Source organism: Talpa occidentalis, unplaced genomic scaffold (genome assembly GCF_014898055.3).
Source record: "Talpa occidentalis isolate TD23 unplaced genomic scaffold, MPIMG_talOcc4v2.1 talOcc4.16, whole genome shotgun sequence".
Classification (NCBI taxonomy): Eukaryota; Metazoa; Chordata; class Mammalia; order Eulipotyphla; family Talpidae; genus Talpa; species Talpa occidentalis.
Window position 1 is genome coordinate 42,302,732 of NW_023601653.1, and position 25,079 is coordinate 42,327,810.

Below are 25,079 nucleotides of genomic sequence, written 5' to 3' on the forward strand. Positions count from 1 at the left end.
CCCTTACACGCTGAGAATTTAATCCCTGCACCAGCAGGGAGGCCCTTAAAAAATTTTTTTTTTAATGTGCTGGGATTCTGTGTAATATTTCATCTTGAAGACATTAAATACCACTGACTTAGCCCATTTTACAGATGAGAAATTTAAAAAAACAAATTAGTGATTTATTCAAGTGTAGGGGCAGGACTGGACACAGAGCAGGTTTTCTGATCCCATGCAGACCGGGTAAAGGAGGAGTCAGAGTCCTCAGCGGTTTTTTGTAGGTCTTTTATTGGGGTTCACCAGGCATATGGCAGGCAGGGGTGCTGGGGTGCCAGGAGGCTGGCAGGCCTCCCAGCCCCCAGCAAGTCTTCACTCTATCTGGGCTCTCCGGCCTTCTCTGCTTCTCTCTCGGCTTCTGCTACTTCTTTCTCGGATTCTCTTTCGGCTTCTGCTGCTCTTCTTGGCTTCTACTGGCGTCCCCATGATGCCGGCCTTAAAAAGCACAGTCTCAGCCCAGGTGAATCCCATCTACCTCTGCCCACACCCTACTCCAGGTGCCCGCCATCAGGCATGCATTCAGGACCGCAAGGATCCATCATCTGTCCTGATGGCAGGAGGGCAGAAAAGCCTGACATTTTTCCTTACCCTACATCAAGTCAAGCCAGTTATTATTAGTGAAAGAGCACTATTATTATTGTTTTTTTAAATCCATCATTCTTTTGTTTTGTTTTTAATTCTCCCTCAATGTAGAGAAGCATTTGGTAAGATGCCAGATGGTTGCTAGTTATATTATTGTTTTAAGTTCTACAATTGATTACCTAGGCTATTTTAAGTAAAAAAATGTAGACTTTATTTCTTATCATACCCAGATCTTCTCACCTTTATTCCATTGCGTTCTACTGCACCATTTCCAACACCTCTAAAACAACACTACTACTGAGAAATTTTAGTTGACACTAGGAAGAATTCAAGTGTGATGTGACTTCTTTCAAAAACTAGAATAGTTTTACAGTTTGTTATTAGAAATAGAAAATCTAGAAACATAGCATTTGAAATGGGTGGCTCATGAGAGAATTCCCTTAACACTCAACGACACATTATTTTTCTTTGAATATTTATTCACATACATATTTTTACATCATTGTTCATTTTCATACAATGTTTGCTTTCTCCTCTCAGGTGTCATCCCCATAAAATTCCCACCACCAAGTCACTTGTGCACCATCACCATAGTCCCTTGTGCTCTTCCCTCTCCTGTTTTGATCCCTCTGCACCCCCCCTGCAGAATGTCTCTGATTTATACTTGTCTGCTAATTTTGTTTATTTTTTATTATTGTTATTTTTTCCTGATCCCTTATTTGGTTCCCCTATATTCTTCCTGTAAGTGAAACCATCCCAACATTTTTCTTTTTCCTTCTGGCTTATTTCACTGAGCATAATCCCTTCCAGCTCCATCCATGTTGCTGTGAATGGCATGAGTTTATCTTTTTTGATTGCTTACTAGTATTCCATTGTGTATATAGACATCTCCTTGATCTAGTCATCTATTTTTGGGCATTTGGGTTGTTTCCAAATCTCACCTATTATAAATAATGCTACAATAAACATAGGAGTGCAGGTTTCCTTTTGAATTAATGTTTTTGTGACCTTTGGGTAGATTCCTAGGGGTGGAATTGTTGGGTCATATTGTAGCTCCCTTTTTTAGTAGTTTGAGAACCCTCCACACAGCTTTCCATAGTGGAAATTCCTATCAGCAATGTAGGAGAGTTCCTTTTTCTCCACATCCTTGCCAACATTTGTTGTCGCCTGTTTTTTTAAATATGTGCCGTTCTCACTGGTATAATGTGGTATCTCATTGTGGTTTTGACTTGCATTTCCCTGATAATAAGTGATGTTGAACATTTTCTTCTTATACCTCAACAATAGAAATATTGTCTAGTCCCAAGGAATCTCCATTGTATTCACTTTATTTCTTCTGTTTAGCAACAAAGGATAGAACTCAAATTAGTGAATGAAAATGTTTCCATGTCATTTCTACTTTCAAAATAAGATAGCTTTTTAGTTAATAGCCCTCCGAAGGTGAATGGGGCTGTCATGGTAGTGAGTTCTCCATCACTCTAAGTAGCCAATTACTGGACAGATCACTATTTCTCAAGTTTATAGCAGAAAGATGAATGGCTTTAAAATTATTTTCAAACCTGATGTTTTGTGATTTTTGTGCAATCAATGTTATGTCTGTAATGAAGTGTTGTACTAGATCATGCATTTTATGTCACCTCTAATAGGGAAAAAATTAGTTCTTTGGGGTGTATATGAGAAAAATTTAAGGTCTTAGAGTAATGTGTGGTCCTCTAAAGGGCAACATTGCATAAACAGATATGCTACATATCTGTGATATTGAAATTGCATGGCAGGCGGGGATTAGGAAGAAAAAACTCTATAAAGGCTATGGTGGAGCAATACAGAGAAATAGGTCATGAAACACTGTTCCTTTTTTTTTTTTTTTAAAGATTTATTTATTTGTGCATACAAGAGCTGGGGTACAGGCCAGAGATGCGGGGGGTGAGAGGATTCACCAGAGACAGAGTGGGGAACAGAACAGGCAGACTGACTGAAATACACTGCTGAGGGGAGCAGCAGGAGAGTCAGGAGAGGTCTGCTGCACCATTGCTCCCTGGCTGGCTGGTAATTGAACTCGTGCTTCAGAGACTATGGATTGCTTCACAGTGTAGTGCTTAACACCTTGCGCCACCGGGAGGCCCATGAAACACTTTTTTTTTTAAAGATTTATTTTATTTATTTATACAAGCACTGGGTACAGTCAGAAGCGCGGGAGGGTGAGAGAATTCACCAGAGCCAGAGCGGGGAGCAGAGCAGGCAGAAGGACCGAAGCACACTGCTGAGGGGAGCAGCGGGCGGCAGGAGAGGTCTGCGCGCCATGTGGGACCCTCCTCCGGTGGCCAGGGAACAGCCGGGGATCGAACCGGCGCCGCGGAGGCTTCGGGCAGCTTCGCAATCCAGCGCTCAACCGCTGCGCCACCGGGGAGGCCCGAAACACTGTTCTTAACTACAGCTTCCCTGGGTAAGTCCCAGGGCTGTTCCTATCCTCTCTCTTGGGGGGTTTTCCCTGGACATTGTTCCCTTTTATTCCCTAACACAATGAGTGGCTTTCCTGGTTCTATCAGTTGTCTTAAGAGAGCAATTTTGGGGCCTCCCCGGTGGCACAGCGGTTGAGCGCTGGGTTGCGAAGCTGCCCGCAGCCTCCGCAGCACCGGCTCGATCCCCGGCTGCTCCCCGGCCACCGGAGGAGGGTCCCACATGTTGCGCAGACCTCTCCTGCCGCCCGCTGCTCCCCTCAGCAGTGTCCTTCGGTCCTTCTGCCTGCTCTGCTTCCTGCTCTGGCTCTGGTGAATTCTCTCACCCTCCCGCGCTTCTGACTGTACCCAGTGCATGTATAAACAAAACAAACAAACAAACAAATAAATAAATAAAATATGCCTCTATAAAAAAAAAAGAGAGAGCAATTTTGGGGATCAATAGTTAATAGATTTGGATTTGCACCTCCTTCTGCTATTGACTAGTTCTATGACCACTAACAAATCAAGTAATCACCAAGCCTGAGTTTACTTCTTTCATTTTATTTATTTATTTACTTATTTTTTACATTATTGTTCATTTTTGTATAATGTTTGATTTCTCCCTTCAGATGTAATCCCCATAAATCCCCACCCCCATATCACCCAAGTTTCCTCCTTTTGAATGGAGATAGTAACTTTTGCTTGTGCAGAGGGTTGTTGGAATGTTTTAATTTTTTAAAGAATTATTTATTTATGCATACTAGAGCTGGGGTACAGGCCAGAAGTGCGGGCAGTGAGAGGATTTACCAGAGACAGAATGGGGAGCAGAATAAGTGGATTGACTGAAAATACACTGCTGAGCAGCGTGTGAGTCAGGAGAGGTCTGCTGCGCCCTATGTGGGTCAGCTCCCTGGCTGGGGATTGAACTGCTGCAATAGCTGTGAATTGCTTCATAGTGCTGGTGCTTAGCCCCTTGCGCCACCAGAGAGGGTCCTTAATTTTTTTTTTAAACAGTATTTTATTTTTTGTTTTTATTTTATTTTTGTGTAGAAGAACTAGGATGCAGGCCAGTAGTGCAGGGGTGGGAGGATTCACCAGAGACAGAGTGGAAAGCAGAATAGGTGGATCTACTGAAATTCACCATTAAGGGGAGCAGTGGGTGAGACAGGAGAGGTCTGCTGTGCCCTATGTGGGTAGTTCCCTGGCCAGGGATCAAACTCAGGCTGTGGGGATGATAGCACTAACACTTAACCCCTAGGCTGGCAAGGAAGCCCTGGAATTTTGTAGTTCTTAATAATAAAGTATGATTCTAGAACCACCGGCATGGTGGTGTATTAGAAATGCAGAATCTCAGGCCCTTCTTGGACTGGATCCTGAATCAGGATCTTCATTTTTAACAACATTCCTAGATGATTCATAGATATGTTACAATTTCAGAATTAGATGAAGTGGAATAGTGCTTGTAAAAGAGCTTATAGTACCTGGTATTGAATATTATTACTATTGATGGCTTCCTCCCACACTACCCTATCCATTCTATGTCAGGACTTTCTCCTGTTCATTTTTATGTCCCCAGAACCCAAAACAGTGCCTGGCAGATGATAGCCACTCCAATTTATGTGTTGATTGAAAGCCTGCCAGATGAAGAGATGAATGAGGACCAGACTAGGGAGGGGAGATAGTGCTTTCTTTCTGAATAGAAATCTGGCTAGAGATGTTTTTTCCCTGCTCAGAATCCTGCTTTCTGACTCATAACGACTTCTCCCTCAACCTTTAAATAAAGACCTTTCCCTCTCTGAGCCTTCTCTTCTTTGTTTTGAGGGCGTGCACATTTAATTAAGGAACTCTATCAAGTATGTTCCTTTTTAAGTCTTGGGTTGCGTTAAAAAAAACTCAAGATGAGTAAGACACATCCTCACCCTCTGCTATGGAGTGTGTTTCTGTGTGTTCTATCACAGATCTCTTGCAATACACTCATTTCAACCTTATCTTGGCTTAAAAGATAAGAAGAGAACTGAAACATATGGGCTTTGTTGGCATACTGGGGCTGAGTTATGAATACTGTCGCAGACACAGGAACCAAAAGACTCAGAAAAGAAAAACAAGCTTTAATAAAAGGTTCCAGAATGTGCACACCATCTTTTTCCCCTTGCTTGCTCTCCGTGAACCCCTCCTTTTGCAAAACAGGCTGCCGCAATAACCTGCAAGGAAACCTCATTTGAGTCACGTTCTTTTCTTGTCAGTATGGATGGTTCACATATTTGCCTCTTTTATGTTGGCTCCTTGCAGGTAATGCTCTCTTAGAACAGGTAAGCCATTGCTTTTTTCTAACAGGTAAGCCATTTGTTAACAAGCTCGCCTTAGTCCTGCCTGTTCACCCCCTTCGTCACAGTGCCTGCTGGAGTCAGGGGACAAAGGCTTCCTTCCCCCACCCACCCACTCATTTGAAGTCATGCATTGCTGGAAATCATCCAAATATTTTTGTACAGAACTTTGTTCTCTTGACCCGTCTATTTCAAGTGACTCCCCTTTTCCCTCCGAAGTACATAGTTATATCAGATTCTGAGTCTTTATTAAATATTTTTGATTCCTTTTTGAGGGCATTTTAGATCTCACTGGGCGATTATAAAGGGCTGGGTCAACTCTTAGGAATTTGAAGACAGACACCCAGATGTGGCTGGTAAGCACCCCAGTAATTTGGGGCACTGGTGATTCAGGGTACCTTCCCTCTGAGTCAGCAAGAATAACTTTGGAGTTCTATGGCCTCATTCATCTGGGAAGTTGAGGGCTCCCCACCTATGAGGTCACTTAATGCTAAGAGGCAAGTATTATGAGTGTTTATTTTACTCTTTGTAGTTGAAGACAGTATGGAGAATGGTGTGCACTGCGGCTTAAACATCCCAGGGAGGCCATGTAACCTTGCCTCTTAGTCTGGCTCTTGCAAGGTGGAGAGGTGTGGATTGGGGATGGATTCCAGCTTGTTATGGGGTCTACACTTGGATGTCCCATTGGCCCACAAGTTCAGCAAGTGTCCCCATCATCAAGTGTCCCTTCTCCAGAATCATTGTCTTGGCTGTTGGGTACCAGGCACCCCACACTGAAGACACCTGGATCTTTAGCATCTAGTACAGGTGCTGGCATATGGCACATGCACACTAAATGTTTTTGACAAAAAGACATGAACAACTTCTCACTTCCTCCATCCCCCTCAGCCCCATAAAGAAGCAAATAAGTGCATTTGTTTGCTCAACAAATATTTTCTGAGCACTTCTATGCCAGGTATTATAGTGAGCTCTGGGGAAAACAGCCATGAACAGGGCAGATAAAATCCTCAGTCTCAGTGAAGTTTACATTGTAGCAAGAGGAGAGAGATAACCAAATCAATTAGTAAAAAAAAAAAAAAACCTAGTATTTTAATGGTGACAAGTGCTATGGGGATACATTAAGTAGGTAAAGGGAGAGGGAGTGTGTTGGGGGGCAGTGTTCAATGTTAAATAGGGAGGTCAGGCAAGGTGTCACTGAGAAAGTGACATTTGGCTAAACACCCAGAGGAGGTAGGGACGTAAGCCATACAGTCATTGGAAAGGAGGAGATCTGTGATTCATGCTTGTCAATGACAACAGTAAGTGCAAAGATCCTGAGGTGGGCTCATGCTTACCATCTTCAAGAAATACAAAGGAGGTCTGTGTGTCTGAGGTGGAGTGAACAAGAGCAGAGCAAGGAGATGAGGTCAGGGAAGAAAGGCAATCAGCAGATTATGTAGGGATAGGTAGGCAATTTTAAGGTCTCTGACTTTTGCTTGAAGGTGTAAAGTCACTGGGAGAGTTTCAACATCCTGACCTGACATAAATTTAAAACAGGATCACTCTGTTGTTTTGAGGATAGACTGGGGGCTGGTAGGAGAGGGACAGTGTGGGAAAGTAGGGTATATTTGTTTGAGAAGCTTTTGAAAGAAATGGTGGGTGCTCAAACAGGATGTTAGTAGTTGAAATGGTGACAAGTGGAATTCTGGATTTACTTTGATGGTAAAAATCCATAGGCTATACCGATAGATTGAATGTGTGAACTGTGTGTGTGAGAGAGGGAAGAGTTAGGGGGAACCAAAGTTTTGGGCTTTAGCAGATGGAAAGACAGAACTCTCATCAACTCCAATGAGGAAGACTGCAAGAAGAGGAGGTTTATGATGGCTGACCAAGAATTCTGTTTTGAATAAGTTAAATGAGTGATGTCCTTAGGCATCCACATAAGGAATGTGATTGGGCTGTTGGATGGACAAATATGGACATCAGCCTTGAGAAACATGCTGCAGATTTGAATTTAATAAAGCATAGAGTCTGAGGACCCCAGGCAGGCTCTTTCATGGTTCTTGTGTCAGCAAAGAAAGAATTCAATGTCAGGACCAAAGTTACAGAGAAGCAAGGGATTTATTGATAGGTAGGTAAGAAGAACAGGAAAGCTCTCCAAGTGGACAAGGGTCCCAAATGGGTAGCCACTGAAGGGGTGAGAAGCAGGAGGTTATATGGGTACAGTGGGCAAGAGTGGGGTTTGGTTGTTGGGGGTCTCCTTGTTGTGTCTCATTGGCTGGGCCCATGAGGGTTTCCTAGGCAACCTACGTCCACTGAGTTTGTAGGATTCTAGGCTACCGAGTTCGTGGTTCTCCTAGGCTACTGAGTTTGTGGGGTTCACCTAGGCTACCAAGTTTGCTGGGTTCTCCTAGGCTACTGAGTTTATGGGGTTCTCCAAGGCTACCTGAGCCCACAGAGTTTGCCCATGTTACCTGGGCTAACTTCTTGAAAGTAACCTTGGTTCATCACTCAAGCATTGTGTTATTGTGTTGGTGTTCTGAACTCTCCAATCATATTGTCAAATGGACCTAGGGTTTGGGGATGGGATGTGGGGGAGGGAAGAAAGGGTGGTCCAACCAAGTGTTTTTCAACCAGACTGATAAATGGACTTGGGGCTGGGGCACCCTGTTCCTAACTGACTCCCTCTACCCATTTCCTAATGTCTGCCTTCAAAACCATGAGACTGAATGAAGCCCAAAAGGACTGAGTCTTGAGCCCCCAATGGTAAGTGTTAGGGAGATGGAGAGAACCAGTGGAGGATATTTAGAAGGAGCAGCCAATGAAGTAGGCAGAAAACCAGGAGACTGTGCTTTCCTGGAAGCCAAGTGAAGATGGATTTCAAGGAAAAGAGAGTGATCAACTGTATCAGATGATGCTGTTAGGTTAAATATGATGAAGACTGATATTGTTCACCGCGCATAGCAACATGAAGGACACTCAGTGTTCCCGCGAGGAGCAGTTTTGGAGGTGCGATAGAGTGGGTTCAAAACAAATGGGAGGCAAGTCCCCTCCACTTCCTCTGTCGGGGTCTCACTCAGCTTTCACCCAGATGATGGCAGCAGGTTCCCTGCCTCAAGCCTTTTTTTTTTTAAAATATACATATTAAATCATTGTTCATTTTTGTACAATGGAATGCCTTCTCCTCTCAGGTGTAGAATTCCCACCACTAATTCACCCATGAGCCATCACCATCGTCCCTTGTTCTCTTCCTTCCCCTGTTTTGATCTTTCCCCTCCCCCTCCCTTGCAGAATGTCTCTGATTTATAGTTATCTGCTAATTTTGTTTATTTATTTATTATTATTGTTATTTATTTTCCTGATCCCTTATTTGGCTCCCTTAGATTCCTCCTATGAGTGAAACCATCTGATATTTTTCTTTTTTCCTTTTGCCTTATTTCACTGAGCATCATACCTTCTAGCTCCATCCATGTTGCTGCGATCAGCACGAGCTTATCTTTTCTGATGACTGAATAGTACTCCATTGTGTTTATAGACCACATCTTCTTGATCCAGTTATTTATCCTGCCTCAAATCTTGATGAAATCCTTAGCACACACTCAGGCTTGCACAATTTGTCCCCAACAAACTTTCTTAGCCCCAGTTCTTAACATTTTTATTCTGCACACTTGTCCCAGCTCAGATCCCTTTCTTCTAGTGCAAGTGCTCTCTCAGCATTCCAGAATATCATGCATGTCTTTACATAACAAAAAGCTATCAACGTCATCCAGCACAGTGAGCATCTAATCATCTTTTGAGAGTTGGTTCAAGTTATCTGCTCTGGTAAATCTTCCTTCCATCCCCTGTTGAAGAAGGTTCCCTTCTCCTTGTCCCCAATCACTTAATTTGTAATGCTTATCACACACCATCATGCTGCAATTTGACTGCACATTAGTCACTAACTTTCTAAAGGATAAATTGTGAAAACTAGTATTTGTTGAGTACTTACTATGTACACTGTAGCTAACACTTTGTCTCTTTAGATAATCTGGTAAAGTACTTACAACTATGATTCCTTATGTTACAGGTGAAAATTGTAGTCTTAGAGAAGTGCAGTGACCCAAGAAGAACCACAGTAGCAAGTAAATGCCTCACTCAAGACTCACATCTGGGGCTGGTTGACATCAAAGCTCTCATCTGAATTAACTATGACAAAATATTTCCCTTGAGACAGACACCAAAATATCTGTGACCTTTCTGAACTGTTGCTGAAGTTTAAAGAATTTATGATATAAAGTCAGCATTCTAGACCAGCACTGACTAATTGAACTTTCTGCAGTGATGAAGATGTTTTCTGAATCCATGTTATCCAATATGTAGCTGGTAGCCATGACTATTGAGCATTTGACATTTGGTTGGGACCACTAAAGAATGACTTTAATTTAATTTTAATCAACTTAAATTTAATGAATACATAGGACTGGTGGCTACCATAATGGACAGTGCAATTCTAGAAAACCAAGGAACTATCATGGAGTGAATACTGTCAACTCTGAAAAAGGCATGTGAAGTTTTATTTTTTATCTCCTAACTTTGCCTGACCAAAAACTTTGTATTTGGTAGAAAGTTAAGACCCCATTGACTTTAAGATGCATTGTTATTTTATGTACAATCAAGAAAAAAATGCTGTTATTGGGTGGTAAATGAGAAAAGGGTGTCTGCAATCAGGCAAAGGGTGGTGGAGAAGATTAGACTCTAGATGGTGGCCATAGTGTGGTATGTGAAGGTGTCCAAATATAATGCTGTCCAACAGAAACTTCTATAATGCCAGAAACCAAAAGCATGCAAAAAAGAAAACAGAAAAAGAAAAAAATTGCTCTCAGCGAGAAGACACCGTTGACGATCAGACAAGCTAATGCTAGAGATATTTTGCTGTTGGGAAAAATTTATCTTAGAATCAAAAACGGCACCTTAGTTATTCTGATGACTTCCAGCATATTTTCTGGGTGATTTTCAAATGTCAATTTTTAGTATAATTTTTAAGGCCAAAATAATGGGCAGGAGGAATTGAAGTAACAACCAGGACTTTTAAAAGACCAAAATGATACTTTTTTAAAAAAGCTTTATTTGGGCCTCCCTGGTGGCGCAGCGGTTGAGCGCTGGGTTCCGAGGCTGCCCGCAGCCTCTGCAGTGCCGGTTTGATCCCTGGCCACCGGTGAGGGTCCCACATGGCACGCAGACCTCTCCTGCCACCTGCTGCTCCCCTCAGCAGTGCACTTCGTCAGTCTGCCTGTTCTGCTCTCCTCTCTGGCTCTGGTGAATTCTCTCACCCTCCCGTGCTTCTGACTGTGCCCTGGTGCTTGTATGGGAAAAAAAAAAAAAAACAAAACTTTATTTATTTATGCACATAAGAACTGGGGTGTAGGCCAGAGTTGGAGGAGGGAGGGGCAAGAGGATTCACCAGAGACAGAGTGGGGAGCAGAGCAAGCAGATCAACAGAAATCTATTGTTGAGGGTAGCAGTGGGCAAGACAGGAGAGGTCTGCTGCGCCATGTGTGTCAGCTCCCTGGATGGGGATTGAACTCAGGCCACAGTGGCTGCAGACTGCTTGATAGTGCTGAGACTTAACCCTTGTGCTACCAGGGAGGCCCCCCAAATTATACTTTTATGTTAATATTATGGACAGGGCTGGTGTTGTTAGCACTTGCCCACTTTTTGAAAATAAATTAATTTCTCTTTCCTCAACACTTTCTCATTTACCTTTGTTCCTTTCTTCAGTACATCATGCATCTTGTCTAAGTGCTAGAGTACGCGGTATGGTTAACATAGAATTAAGCTGACCTCACAATGAAGTGCTTATGCATTATTTTTCTCGTGACATTGTGCTAGCATCATCTTTAAAGTTTCTCATACCTTCATCTTTTAGTTCAAAGCACTTGGAACAGAACTCTTACATTTATCTGACCTCATTTTCTAACCTTTACTGAGGACCCTCTCTTTCCACTTTCAATTTTGCAGACAACTTAAAAATCAAGACTCCACTCTGGCTTTTGTCGCTGTAACTGAAAGTGATTTAAATCCGAATGGCATGCCTTTTAATATTTAGATCATTAAGTCCTAACCCATTCTGTTTAAAGCTTTCACCATATTTTTTTAATATTTTATTTTATATAATTCTTACATCATTTTTCATTTTTGCACAATGTATGCATTTTCATTTTGGTTATTCACCGTATTTCTTAAGAAACAAAGAAAATGCCCTTCCCTTTACCCAGATGCCATAAATTAATAAGTAATTCTATCAAATAAAATAATTTTGATCCTGAAATTCATTCCACATTCGCCAATGCTTTGGACCTTAATAAAATCATTAAAATGTGTGTGAGATTTTTTTAAAAATCTGAGATTTTGAATTCAAGATGACCCAAGACATATTCTTTTGGTGGCATTTTTTAAATGTTTGGTCAACAGAACTGTTCTTTCACTTAACAGAAAGTTAAGTTTTATTTATTTTTAAAGATTTACTTTTATTTATACATACAAGAGTTAAGGTACAGGCCAGACGTATGGGGGGTAAGAAGATTCACCAGAGACAGAGTGGGGAGCAGAACAGGCAGATCCACTGAAATCCACTGCTGAGGGGAGCAGTGGGTGAGACAGGAGAGGTCTGCTGCGCCATGTGGGGTCAGCTACCTGGTTAGGGATTGAACTTAGGCCGAAGATGTGAGACTTAAACCCTACACCATCAGGGAGGCCCTAGAAAGTTAAGCTTTAACACAGCATAATGTTTGGCTATGATTGCTTAAATCCAAGATAGGGTACAAAGGATGGAAAGGGCCAAAAAATCAGGCAAAATTATAAGTCATGGGGCTTTGAAAAACATATTTGAAGATGAGAAACAAAATAAAACAAAATAACAGAGTTTGGAATCCTTCATTATAAAGGCAAAAAGCCAGTTATTCAAGCATTCCTGCTCAAGTGGGTGAAATGGAACAGCCCAGAAGTCTACACCTTTGCACACACATCCACATTTATTTATATAAAAGCATTACGGTGGGCCTCCCTGGTGGCACAGGGGTTAAAGTCTCAGCATTATCAAACTATCGCCAGCTATTGTGGCCTAAGTTCCATCCCTGGCTGGGGAGCTACCCACATGGCGCAGCAGACCTCTCCTGTCTCAGGCTGCTTCCCCCTCAGCAGTGCATTTCAGCAGATTCGCCAGTTCTGCTCTCTCCCAGGCACCTCTGGCCTGCACCCCAGTTCTTGGCAGCATAAATAAATAAATAATCTTAAAAAAAAAAAGAAGAGTTAAGGGCTGTTAATAGTATCAGCCCTCACCATGACCCTGGAAGTCTGGAAGCCTCAGAGGTGCTGGGCCCTGTAGATGGCGGCCTCCACCCACAGCCCATCTCACTCCCTTAGTCTGGATGCCTGGCACATGCTAAGTAACCCCTGTTTTATCCGTAATTACAGAACCACAGTAAACATCACTTTGGAGTACTCAGGAAGAAAGACAATGTTGAAGCAATTTTCCGCCCTGTACCTGACCGCGTTTCTTCAAGGAAAGCGTTACCGCCTTTTCTTTCTAACACGGTAAGTGCTAATTACACCCCTTGGGTCCACCTTGGCTGCTGTGTTCGACACATCTAGAGTTGTTTTCTTATGACTATGAAAAAAAAATGGATATGAAAGACTAGCTGTGGAGGCTGTTAGGAATATCGGAATAAACCTCCATAATTTACAGGGCACAGCAATCCAAGGATGCTGAAAGACGGCACCGGGCTCGGGAAGGCAGGCAATAAAATCTCTATTACGTGGGTTTGTTTAAATGAGGAGCTGGAATCAATATGGTGTAGAGGAAACGCCGCTGCTGATGTGTGAGCACGCGCATTGGGGTGGGGGTGGGGCCATTTCCCACCTGTGCTTTTCCAGCTCCTTCCTCAAAAGTCAGATTCTGCGTTGCTGCTTCTGAAGTGAGTTAGACGGTCAGTCCGTTCACTTAGTTGCATAGAAACAAACCCATCGTCATTTTGCTCTAATCCAATTGCAGTCTAGGCTCAGAGCTCAGCCCCTACCGCAGGAGGCAGGGTGGTCTGGGGGTTCCTGTGCTGGTTGATGACGGTGTACCTGCTGTTCACATTGTCAGCTGTCCATGCGGGCCTCTGGCCCGGGGCCTGGTTTCCAGGGAGCCTCGCATCTCTCTCCTAGGTTGGGCCTGCACCGCTCTGGGGCACATGGAGTTGCAGAGCTTGTGTGGAGTTCCTGCCATTGCCATGGGCCTCGACGCCCACCAACCCCACTGGCTGGGTTCAGGTGAGTGGAAGAAGGTGGGTCATGGCTCAGCCCAGGGCGCAGGCCTCTTTTTCAGGAATAGGTTTGTGGTTTCCCTGCAGTCTCTGCTGCTCCCTCCAAAACTGCTCTCCTTAACCTTCGTTTTAGCTCACTATGCGGACCTCTGAATCTTTTTTTTTTTTTTACAAGATTTTATTTATTTTAGCATAGAAGAACTGGGGTACAGGCCAGAGGAACTGGAGGTGAGAGGATTCCCTAGAGACAGAGTGGGGAGCAGAACAAGTGGATTAATTGAAATCCACTGCTGAGTGGAGCAACGGGCAGGCAGGAGCGGTCTGCTGTGACATGTGGGTCAACTCCCTGGCCGGGAACCTAACTCATGCTACAGTGCTGACGGCATTAAGCCTTAACCCCTAGGGCACCAGGGAGGCCCTTATGCATGTATTCTAATGCAGTCTTTTTTTTTTTATAATTAAAAAATTATAATTTAATTACATTTTTCTTCTTCCACATGTGTACATGTTCCACTCACCCTCCACCAGAATGCCCATGCCAGTTCCCCATCTGATAGCGCTATAACTTTATGACCACTGAATAGTCATATTTAATAAAGTGGTAAAGGTAGGCGGCTTTAAGAAGAGCAAACCTGATGAGTTTTCCCTTGATTGACAGGCGAGAATATGCCAGAGAGTCCCTTAGAGCTGAGAATTCCCTGATTTTTATTGTTCAGTTTAATATCAGAGGAGTTTCTTCATCACTAGTTTGCTCACAAAATCTGTATCAGACATGCTGTACTTTTCAGTTTTTGATTCATAATTTGGTTTTCCCAATGATTGTCCTAGTTCTAGTTTAATAGCTTTGCTTTCTGTTTCAAGCAGTTTACTTATGACTTTTGTTCTCAGTGTGATTCAGAGATTTCACAGAGTGGGTTGCTCTATATTCATTCGTGTAGAAAACAACATCCTCTTTCTTGCCTGTAACAGTACAGGATGAACACTTGCTTAATCCAAGTAGCCATTGATTCATGCTTATTTTTTTTTAAATAATAAATTTTATTTTTATATTCCCCCATACAATTGCAAACCCCCCATTCTGACCCCAATCCCTCCCCTCCCACCCCCCACCCCCCAAAAAGTGTCTCTGGGTCATAGTTTTTTGTTGATTTTGATTTTCACTTTCTTATAGTTATTCATTTTCCTGGTCCCTTATTTAAGTTTTCTAGATTCCTGCTATGAGTGAGACCATCCGGTATTTTTCTTTTTCTTTTTGGCTTATTTTGCTGAGCATGATCCCTTCCAGCGCCATCCATGTTGCTGCAAATTGCATGTGTTTATCTTTTTTGAATGCTGAGTAATATTCCATGGTATATATGTACCACATCTTCTTGATCCAGTCATCTATTTTTGGGCATTTGGGCTGTTTCCAAAGCTTAGCTATTGTAAATAGTGCTGCAATAAACATAGGGGTGCAGGTGTTCTTTGGAATTGATGTTTCTATGTCCTTTGGGTAAATACCTAGGAGTGGAATTGCTGAATCATATGGAAGCTCTATCTTTAGTAGGTCCAGAAATCTCCACACAGCTCTCCATAGTGGTTGGACCAGTTTGCACTCCCACCAACAGTGTAGAAGAGTTCCTTTTTCTCCACAACCTCGCCAACATTTGCTGTTGCTAGTTTTTTTTTAATATGTGCCATTCTCACTGGTGTAAGATGGTATCTCATGGTAGTTTTGATTTGCATTTCCCTGATTACAAGTGATGTTGAACATTTTTTCATATGTCTGTTGGCCATTTGCATTTCCTCTTCAGAGAAGTTTCTTTTTAGCTCTTCTGCCCATTTTTACACTGGATTATTTTCTTTGTTGTTGCTGAGTCTCATCAGCTCTTTGCAGATTTTTGTGATCAGTCCTTTATCATTAGCGTTGTGTGCAAAAATGTTCTCCCAGTTGGTGGGGTTTCTCTTTGTTTTTGTTATTGTCTCTTTTGCTGTGCAGAAGCTCTTTAATTTGATGTAGTCCCAGCTTTTTATCTTTGCCTTCACTATCACTGCTTTGGGTGATGTGTCTGTAAAGATGTCTTTGATATGCAAATCACATAGTGTTTTGCCTATATTTCCTTCTATGTATTTTATGGTTTCAGGTCTTATGTCTAGTTCTTTAATCCATTTTGAGTAGATTTTTGTGTATGCTGTGAGGTAGTGGTCAAGCTTCATTCTTTTGCATGTAGCAACCCAGTTTTCCCAGCACCATTTATTGAACAAACTTTCTTTGCGCCATTGCATAGTCTTTGCTCCTTTGTCAAAGATTAGTTGACCATAAATCTGTGGGTTTATTTCTGGATTTTCTATTCAATTCCATTGGTCTGTATGTCTGTTCTTGTTCCAATACCATGCAGTTTTGATGATTATGGCTTTGTAGTATAGTTTGAAGTCTGGGCATGTGATGCCTCCATTTCCTTCTTTTTTTTTCAGTAGAGCTTTGGCTATTCGGGTTTTTTGTGATTCCATATGAATTTCATCAATAATTGTTCTATTTCTTTGAAGAATGACATTGAAATTTTGATTGAAATAGCATTGAATCTGTATATTGCTTTTGGTAGGATGGCCATTTTAATAATGTTTATTCTTCCAATCCATGAGCAGGGGATGTCTTTCCATTTCTTTGTGTCTTCTTCTATTTCTTTTAACAGTGTTTTATAGTTTTCTTTGTATAGGTCCTTTACCTCTTTTGTTAGATTTATTCCCAAATATTTGATTATTTTTGGTTCGATACTAAAAGGGATTTTTTTTTTTATTTCTTCTTCTTCAGATTTATTGTTTGTGTATAGGAAGTCTACTGACTTTTGCGTGTTGATTTTGTATCCTGCCACTTTACTGAATTGATTGATGAGTTGAATTAGTTTTTCTGTGGAGTTTTTAGGGTTCTCTATGTATATTATCATATCATCTGCAAATAGTGATAGTTTGACTTCTTCTTTTCCTATTTGGATTCCTTGGATGTCTTTCTCTTGTCTTATTGCTCTGGCTAGGACTTCCAGTATTATATTGAAAAGCAGTGGTGAGAGTGGACATCCTTGTCTTGTTCCAGATCTTAATGGAATTGCTTTCAGCTTTTCACCACTGAGAATGATACTGGCTGTTGGCTTGTCATAGATGGCCTTTATGATGTTGAGGTATGTTCCTTGTATCCCAAGAATTTCAAGGGCTTTTATCATGAATGGGTGTTGCACTTTGTCGAAAGCTTTCTCAGCATCTATTGATATTATCATATGGTTTTTATATTTCTTTTTGTTGATGTGTTGGATAACGTTGATTGATTTTCGGATGTTAAACCATCCTTGTGTCCCTGGCATGAATCCTACTTGGTCGTGGTGAATTATCTTATGGATACATTGTTGGATTCTGATAGCTAAAATTTTGTTGAGGATTTTTGCATCAGCGTTCATTAGGGAGATTGGCCTGTAGTTTTCCTTTTTTGTGTTGTCCTTGTTCGGTTTTGGTATTAGTGTAATGTTGGCTTCATAGAACGTGTTTGGTATTGTCCCTTCCTTCTCAATTTTTTGGAAGAGTTTGTGATGGATAGGCACTAATTCGTCTCTGAATCTTTGGTAGAATTCATTTGTAAATCCATCAGGTCCTGGGCTTTTGTTTTTGGGGAGGTTTTTGATTACCATTTCAATTTCGCTAATTGTAATTGGTCTGTTTAGGTGTTTTATTTCTTCTTTATCTAGCTTTGGGTGATTGTAGAGTTGTAGGAATTTGTCCATCTCCTCTAGATTGTTAAACTTGTTTCCATATAACTGTTCATAGTAGTTACTGATTATTCTTTTGATTTCTGCTGTGTCCATTGTGATTTCTCCTCTTTCATTTATGATCCTATTTATTTGTGCTTTCTCCCTTTTTTCCTTTGTGAGCCTGGCTAGGGGTTTGTCTATTTTATTGATTTTTTCAAAGAACCAGCTCTTGGTTTCATTGATCTTTTGGATTGTTTTTTTAGTTTCAATTTCATTTATTTCTGCTTTGGTTTTTATTATTTCTTTTCTTCTATTGGTTTTGGGTTTTTTTTGTTCTTTTTCTAGATCTCTGAGCTTCGAGATTAGGTTGTTTCTTTGAGTTCTTTCTTGTTTTTTGATGTGAGCTTCTATTGCTATATATTTTCCTCTTATTACTGCTTTTGCTGCATCCCATACATTTAGGATATTGGTGTCCTCCTTGTCATTCAATTCAAAGAATTTTTTAATTTCTTCTTTGATCTCCTCGTTAGTCCAGTGGTCTTCCAGTAGTGTGGTGTTTAATCTCCATGAGGTAGGATAGTTCCTTGCCTTCTTTTTATGGTTTATTTCTTGTTTGATGCCTTCATGGTCAGAAAAGATGGTTGGTATGATTTCAATCTTGGTGTATCTGTTGATGTTTGTCTTGTGCCCCAGTATGTGATTGATCCTGGAGAATGATCCATGTGCGCTTGAGAAAAATGTGTACTCCGTTTTTTTTGGGTTTAGTGTTCTATAGATGTCTGTTAAGCCCAAATGCTCTAGGTCCTTATTTAGAGCTTTAGTTTCTTTACTTATTTTTTGTCTTGTTGATATATCCATTGTTGATAGTGGTGTGTTGAAGTCTCCCACTACGTATGTGTTTTCTCTGATGTCTGTTTTCAGAGAGGACAACAGTTGTCTGATATATTTTGGTGCTCCTTCGTTTGGTGAGTATATGTGAATGAGTGTTATTTCTTCTTGAAGTATTGTCCCCTTGATCATAATGTAGTGACCATTGGGGTCTCTTTTTATTTTTTTGAGTTTGAAGTCTGTTTTATCTGATATCAGTATAGCTGTTCCTGCTTTCTTTTTTGGTCCATTTGCTTGTAGGATTGTTTTCCATCCTTTAACTTTGAGCCTATTTTTATCTTTTGTAGCTAAATGTGTTTCCTGGAGACAGCAAAAGGTTGGGTTTTGTTTCTTAATCCAGGCTGCAACTCTGTGTCTTTTTATTGAAGAGTTTAGTCCATTTACATTTAGAGTTAATATTGATATGTTAGCATCTGTATTTGCCATTGTGTTTGTCTTTCCTTTGATTTTATTTATTCATTCTTTTAATAACTTTTTTTTTTTTTGGTCTTCTTTCGTTGTTATTCGTCCCTCTGAGGTTCTGGCTTTAGGATTCCTTGTAGTATTTTTTGCAGTGGGGGATTAGTCGTAATGAAATTCCGGAGTTTCTGTTTGTCTGGGAAGGTCCTTATTCTTTCTTCATAGAGGAAGGAGAGCTTTGCGGGATAGAGTATTCTTGGTTGGCATCTGTTTTCTTGGAGTCTGTTGACTATGTCCCTCCACTCTCTCCTTGCCCGTAGTGTTTCTTCAGAGAAGTCTGATGTCAGCCTGATTGGTTTTCCTTTGAATGTTATCTGTTTCTTCCCTCTTGTCAGCTTCATTATTTTTTCCTTGTCCTGGATTCTTGGGAGCTTTACTATTACGTGTCTTGCTGTATTTTTCCTTTCGTCATGGATGTTTGGTGTTCTTCTTGCTTCTTGTATATCAATTTTTAGCTCCTTCTTCGTGTTTGGGAAGTTCTCTTCAATTATTTCCTGGAATATTTTCTCTGTTCCTACATCTCTCTCCTCTCCTTCTGGAATTCCTATAACTCTTATATTTCCTTTCCTCATGGAGTCAGATAGTTCCCGAAGTCTTTCTTCGGTCTTTTTCCTTCGTGCTTCTCTTTCCTTTTCTGTTTTGGTTCTTTTTATTTCTGTGTTCAAGAGTACTTATTCGTTCTTCCATTTCATCTATTCTGCTTTCATTGCTTTTCCCAGAGTTCTTTAGTTCCTCCATTAATTCTTTGATCTCCTGCATTTGTTTTACTTCCCTCTTTAGGGACTCAATTTCATTCTTCTGACCATTGTTTTCCCTCTTTAGGGACTCAATTTCCTTCTTCTGATCATTGTTTTCCTTTATGACTTCTGTCACTTTTTTAATCATGGCAGTTTTAAATTCTTTTTCTGGAAGGCTCAGAAGTTCTTCCAAGTTACTGTCATTGCAATCTGGCGGGTGGTTTTCTTTTTGTGGTGTGCTTCTTTCCTGAGGAGTTGTTAGGTTGCGTGTGGTTCTTCTACTCCCTACTGTCTGTTTTCTAATTTTCGTATGCATTGGGACACTGTGTTGCTCGGCCTGGCGGGCATCTTGGGTGAACTTCTCCGCTCCCCTCTGGCTCCTCCAGGAGCCATCTCTGGCTTCTGGAGGAGATTTCTGCTGGTTTTAGGCAGTCTTTACTGAAGAAATGTCCCTGATCTTAAATGGCGAAGTGGGGCGCAGTCCCTGTGCATCCGGTCTCAGGCACACTCTTCTGCGTGCCTGGTCTGCCCCGGACGTGGGTGCCTTCTCCCTCTGTCGGCTCAGACTGCTGGTTGGAAGGTGCCTGGCGTGGGCTAACTTCCCAGCTGGCCACTTCCTCCAGAAGCCTTCTGCCCTTTTCAAGAAGTCTTTTCTTAGGAAATTTCCCTGTTCTATGGGGTGTTAGTGACTTTTTTTTTCTGGTCGCTAGGTGGCGCCAGAGAGCTCTCCTATTGTCCTTGGGGGGCTGTTTTTTGCCCCCCTCCATCCCGTAGGACAGGGAACAGAGCGAGAATGGTAGGGTAAACCTCAACTGTTTTGGGGTGCTGTGTCTGCCTTGTGCCCCACCGTCGTGGAGTACCCACGCCCAGAATTTCATACCCCGGGTCTCAGTTCCAAAGCCCTCAGGTCCAGGACGCGGGCTGTAGCCCAGTTCAGTGGCGCGGGAATGGCGCCTTTTGCACCTGCTCCTTGCCTTGGCGCCTGGTTCCTGCTTACTCAGTGAGGGACTTTCACCTCAGTGAGGGCCTCCTCGCGTCTCCCCTCAAGCCTAGGTCACAGGCGCGGGGACCTGGGCAGCCGCGATCCCGATCCGCGTTTGCTTTTCAAGCGCGCCAAGCGCGCAGCTTTTCTGCTTTTCCGCGCAAGCTTACCGGCCGGCCTGGGGCTGAGTGCAGGTCTCCTCCAGAGTCTCTTTGTTCTTCTCTAATGGCGCCCGGAGCTGTTCGCTCACCGCCGTGGCGAATCCTGCAGGGTTCTCCACAGCTCCCGTTCACGGGGTGTGGTGGCTTCAATAGTTCCTTTCCACTCACAGTCCCGCTTGTTGCGTAGTTTGTTCTTGTTGGTCATTTTAGTTTGTTGTTTTCCTCCTCTCTGCTGGTCGGAGAGTGCCGACTCTGTGGGTGGGGGAGGGGAGCAGGGTTCTGCGCTTTCCTCCCTTCTGGTCCTCTTTTATGGCAACTTTCTTCTTCGGTTAGTTTGCTGGAGTCACCCGTTTATCTTCCGTGTCCCAGTTCTCACTGGGACCTGCCGCTTCTCCTCCCTATTATCTTTTTTTAATGGGAGATCTTACTCGCAGCGTCTCCTCGCCGCCATTTTGCTCTAATGCAGTCTTAATGGGTGGTAAAACTGACCTGTCGATCTTGGCTGATTCTGGGTTTATCTTCTAAAGTAGTTCCAAATCTGAATGGAATGGGGATCTTTTTAATAATTATATTTATTTATTTTCTTACATCTTTGTTCATTTCTGGACAGTGTCTGATTTCTCCCTTCAGGTGTGGCCACCTTAGTTCTCCCGTGGATATAGCCCCTGTGATCCATCATCACCGTCCCTTGTGCTTTTCTTTCTGAATGGGGATTTTTTTTCTGGACTATTGGAAGGGAGAGGAGGTGGCCCTGTGCTAAATCCCAGAGACAAATGTCCTCCTGAGACCTCAGGCACTCAGAGATAGGATGTGTTACTTGGAGATAAGTAGCGTCTAGGCTCTAAGATGGCAGTCCCTGTGTTTATAGTCATGTTTCTTTCAGTAAGTTCTCTGTTCCCTTCTTCTCTCTTCCCTGCCTGGAATACCCATTATTCTTATATTTTGTGAACTTGGATAATTCTCAATGTGTTTCTTTTTCTTCTTCTCCCTAGGTTCTTTGTACCTTACCATCTTTGAGGTAATTGATTCACTTTTCCATCTGGTCTATACGACTTCCATAGCTTTCTTGAGAATTTTTTTTTTGATATTTTTACTTCCTGCATCTGTTATTGTCTTACTGAAAACTTCAGTTTCTTTTTTTTTTTTAACAACTATTTATTTATTTAAATTTTTTTACAGATTTATTTATTTATGCATACAAGAACTGGGGTACAGGCTAGAGGTGCAGGGGTGAGAGGATTCACCAGAGACAGAGTGGGGAACAGAACAGGCAGACTGACTGAAATCCACTGCTGAGGGGAGCAGCGGGCTAGTCAGGAGAGGTCTGCTGCACCATGTGGGTAACTCCCTGGTGGGGGATTGACCTCTTGCTGCAGTGAATGCGGATAGCCTCACAGTGTTATGCCTTAACCCCTTGCACCACCAGGGAGGTCCCAATTTTATTTATTTTTAAATTTAATTTTATTTTCTTACATTGTTGTTCATTTTTGGACAGTATTTGTACAAAATTTCTCCCCTTAGGTGTAATACCCATAGTTCTCCCACCACTACAGCACCTGTGAACTGTCACCACAGTCCCTTGTGCTCTTCCCTCCCCTGTTTTGACCTCTTCACCCTTCTCTTCCCTTGCTGGATGCCTCAGGTCTATGGCCAGCTAGCAAGTTTTGTCTTTTTCTTGACCTTATGTTTGATTTTCCTATATTTCACCTATAAGTGAGATCATTCAATGTTTTTCTTTTTCCCTCTGAATTATTTCGCTTAGCATAATCCCTTCCAGCTCCATCCATTTTGCTGAGAATAGCATGAGTTTGTCTTTTTGATTGCTGAATAGTATTCCATTGTTCCATTGTGTATATAGACCCCATCTTCTTTTTTTTCTAAAGATTTATTTATTTATTTGTACAAGAACTGGGGTACAGACCAGATGTGGGGGAGGATGAGCAGATTCTCTTCTTTCTTTCTTTCTTTTTTTTTTTGTGGGACCCTCCCCGGCGGCCAGGGAACGAACTGGCGCTGCAGAGGCTGCGGGCAGCCTCGCAGCCCAGCACTCAACTGCTGTGCCACCAGGGGAGGCCCGTGAGAGGATTCACCAGAGAGAAAGTGGGGAACAGAACAGGCAGACTGACGAAATACACTGCTGAGGGGAGCAGCTGGCGTGACAGGAGAGGTCTGCCATGCCATGTGGGACCCTCGCTGGCTGGCTGGGATCGAACTGGCACTGCAGAGGCTGAGGACAGCTTCACAGCATTGCGCTCAACTGCCTGCGCCACGAGGGGAGGTCCTAGACCCCATCTTGATCCATTCATCTGTTTTGGTGTGTTTGAGTTGTTTCCATATCTTCGCTGTTGTTTATCATAGTGCTGCGATGAACTCAGGGATACAGGTTTCTGTTTGAATTAGTGCTTTTGTGTCCTTTGGTATATTCTTAGCAATGGAATCACTGGATCATATGGTAGATTCATTTTCAGTATTTTGAGGGTCTCCACACAGCTGAAAGCTTCACTTTCTTTATTTTGTTCATTGCTCTTATTTCTCAGGGCATTCATTCTTATTCCCTGAGTTTTCTTGTATGTCTTTCATCAGCTTTCCTGTGTTTTACTGCATTTCTTTGAATTTCTTTGTCATGGCACTTTGGAACTCTGTGTTCGAGAGGAAGAAAATCTCTTCCACGTCTCTGTGGTTGACTTATAAGGTTCCTTTCTCTCTGTGGTGGAATGTTCACTGCTGCCTCGAGGTGCCCTGGGTTGTATCTTCCCACCTGTGGTTTATGGGTCAACTCCTGCCTGTGATCTCACCAACAGGGTTTCATGGCCCCCATCCCCACATGTCTGCAGGGAGGGCTTTCAGCACCTCTTCACCTCAGCAGCTTGAGTCTTGAGGGGCAGCAACGTCCTGAGCATTGTCTGCTTGACCAGGGACTCTGCCCTCTTGGCTCACCACTGTTAGGAGTGCATCTCCACACCAGCAGCTCTCCCTCCCCAGGACAACCCGATCCGGGAACTGGGTTTGAACCACTATTTCTGCCCTCATCACAGTCTCCAGGCACCTATCTCCACTCACCACCTTTTTATTAATTAATTAAATTTTTAGTTTTTCTTATATCATTGTAGTCCCCATAGCACTCACCTTTTGTCGTATGGCGTTGAATCTCCTCTTCACCTCTTCTGTCATCGTCCACACTGGTCTTTGAGGTCCGGGAGGTGCTCAAGCTTTGCCCTAAGCCATCGGGCCTTCTGAGTTCAATGACCTTCTGGACTACTTTAGATTATCCTCCTGGGAATAAAGTAGGGAACCCCTTCTAATGTCATCTTCCTCTCATTCTCATCAAGTCAGTCTTTTAAAGTCAAATGTTTAGGGCCTCCCTGGTGGCCTAGAGGTTAAGTTTAGTGCTGTCACCTCGACGGCCTGATTTTGATCCCCAGCCAGGAAACTAACCACATAGGGCACAGCAGACCTCTCCTGTCGGCCTGCTGCTTCCCTCAGCTGTGGATTTCAGTCATTCTGCTTGTTCTGCTCCCCACTCTCTCTGGTGAATCCTCTCACTGCTCCCACCTCTGGCCTACACCCCAGTTCTTCTATGCAAAAAATAAATACATAAATAAAATCAAACATCACACAAAAAGCACTTATTTGTAAATTTTTTTTGGAATGCTTAGTATGTCTCAGGTGCTTTGAGTACAAATATGAATGAGATGATGCCCTCAGTGACCTCACCATATTATTAAATAGCACATAACAGCAGTGATTAGCTAATGGCCATTCAAGATAATGGCTTTGCTCAGAACTCAGCTATCACTATCACTTGGGCATTCTGAGAAATGACTGGGGTGGAGCATATATTTGTGTCAACCATGAATTAAAGGGAATAAGTGCCATAACCTTTTCCCATCATGGAATTGTTTTCCAGAAAAAGTGTCAAGCCTCAGAGTTATGCAGATTGAAAATTTTACCAATATAAACACTTTAGTTACCAAAAATAAATAGGGGGAATGTGCAGTTTAGTTTTAGCACCACCCAACCTTAAAAAGAACATTTGGATATTCAAATGTCAGGTTGGTACATTGATGGCAACAAATAAGGACTTTTTTGAGTTCTTTTTAAAAGTCACAAAATGTATGGGGATAAATTTGTATTTAATAGTGGCTTTTCGAACACAGGAGATGTCTGGGAAAAAAGGCTGCTTATGCCATATTGTAGATTCAATTGTGCTTTTCTCAGCAGGGAGACCATAATTGTCTTAATGATGGAAGAAAAGGAGAAGAATATAGCAGCCAGAGTGGCCAAGAGTTGAATGGCAATTTTTCCACTTATAAGTTGATGTCAATCTGAATAATGGAGTTATACTTTACCCAAGGACTGAGTTATAAATGTGGCTCATGAGGTAATAATTTCATCAACAATTATCCTTAGAAATCACTTGGTAGAAACTTAATATTAGAGACTCCAGTGGTTTCATAGTGTCTTAATTTAGGTAACTGGTAATTTCCTA

At 42.2% G+C, this 25,079-nt stretch overlaps 1 protein-coding gene across 1 annotated transcript in view; it reads left to right on the top strand.

Moving 5' to 3' along the window:
- The window catches only part of LOC119247570 (uncharacterized), a 169,089-nt gene that overhangs the window by 127,066 nt on the left and 16,944 nt on the right, over positions 1-25,079 (top strand). The window contains exons 4-6 of the mRNA XM_054696763.1: positions 12,815-12,934; positions 13,550-13,654; positions 24,812-24,971. Of these exons, the coding sequence (XP_054552738.1) occupies positions 12,815-12,934; positions 13,550-13,654; positions 24,812-24,919 (333 nt within the window). The 3' untranslated portion in view covers positions 24,920-24,971. The remainder of the gene's footprint in view (positions 1-12,814; positions 12,935-13,549; positions 13,655-24,811; positions 24,972-25,079) is intronic.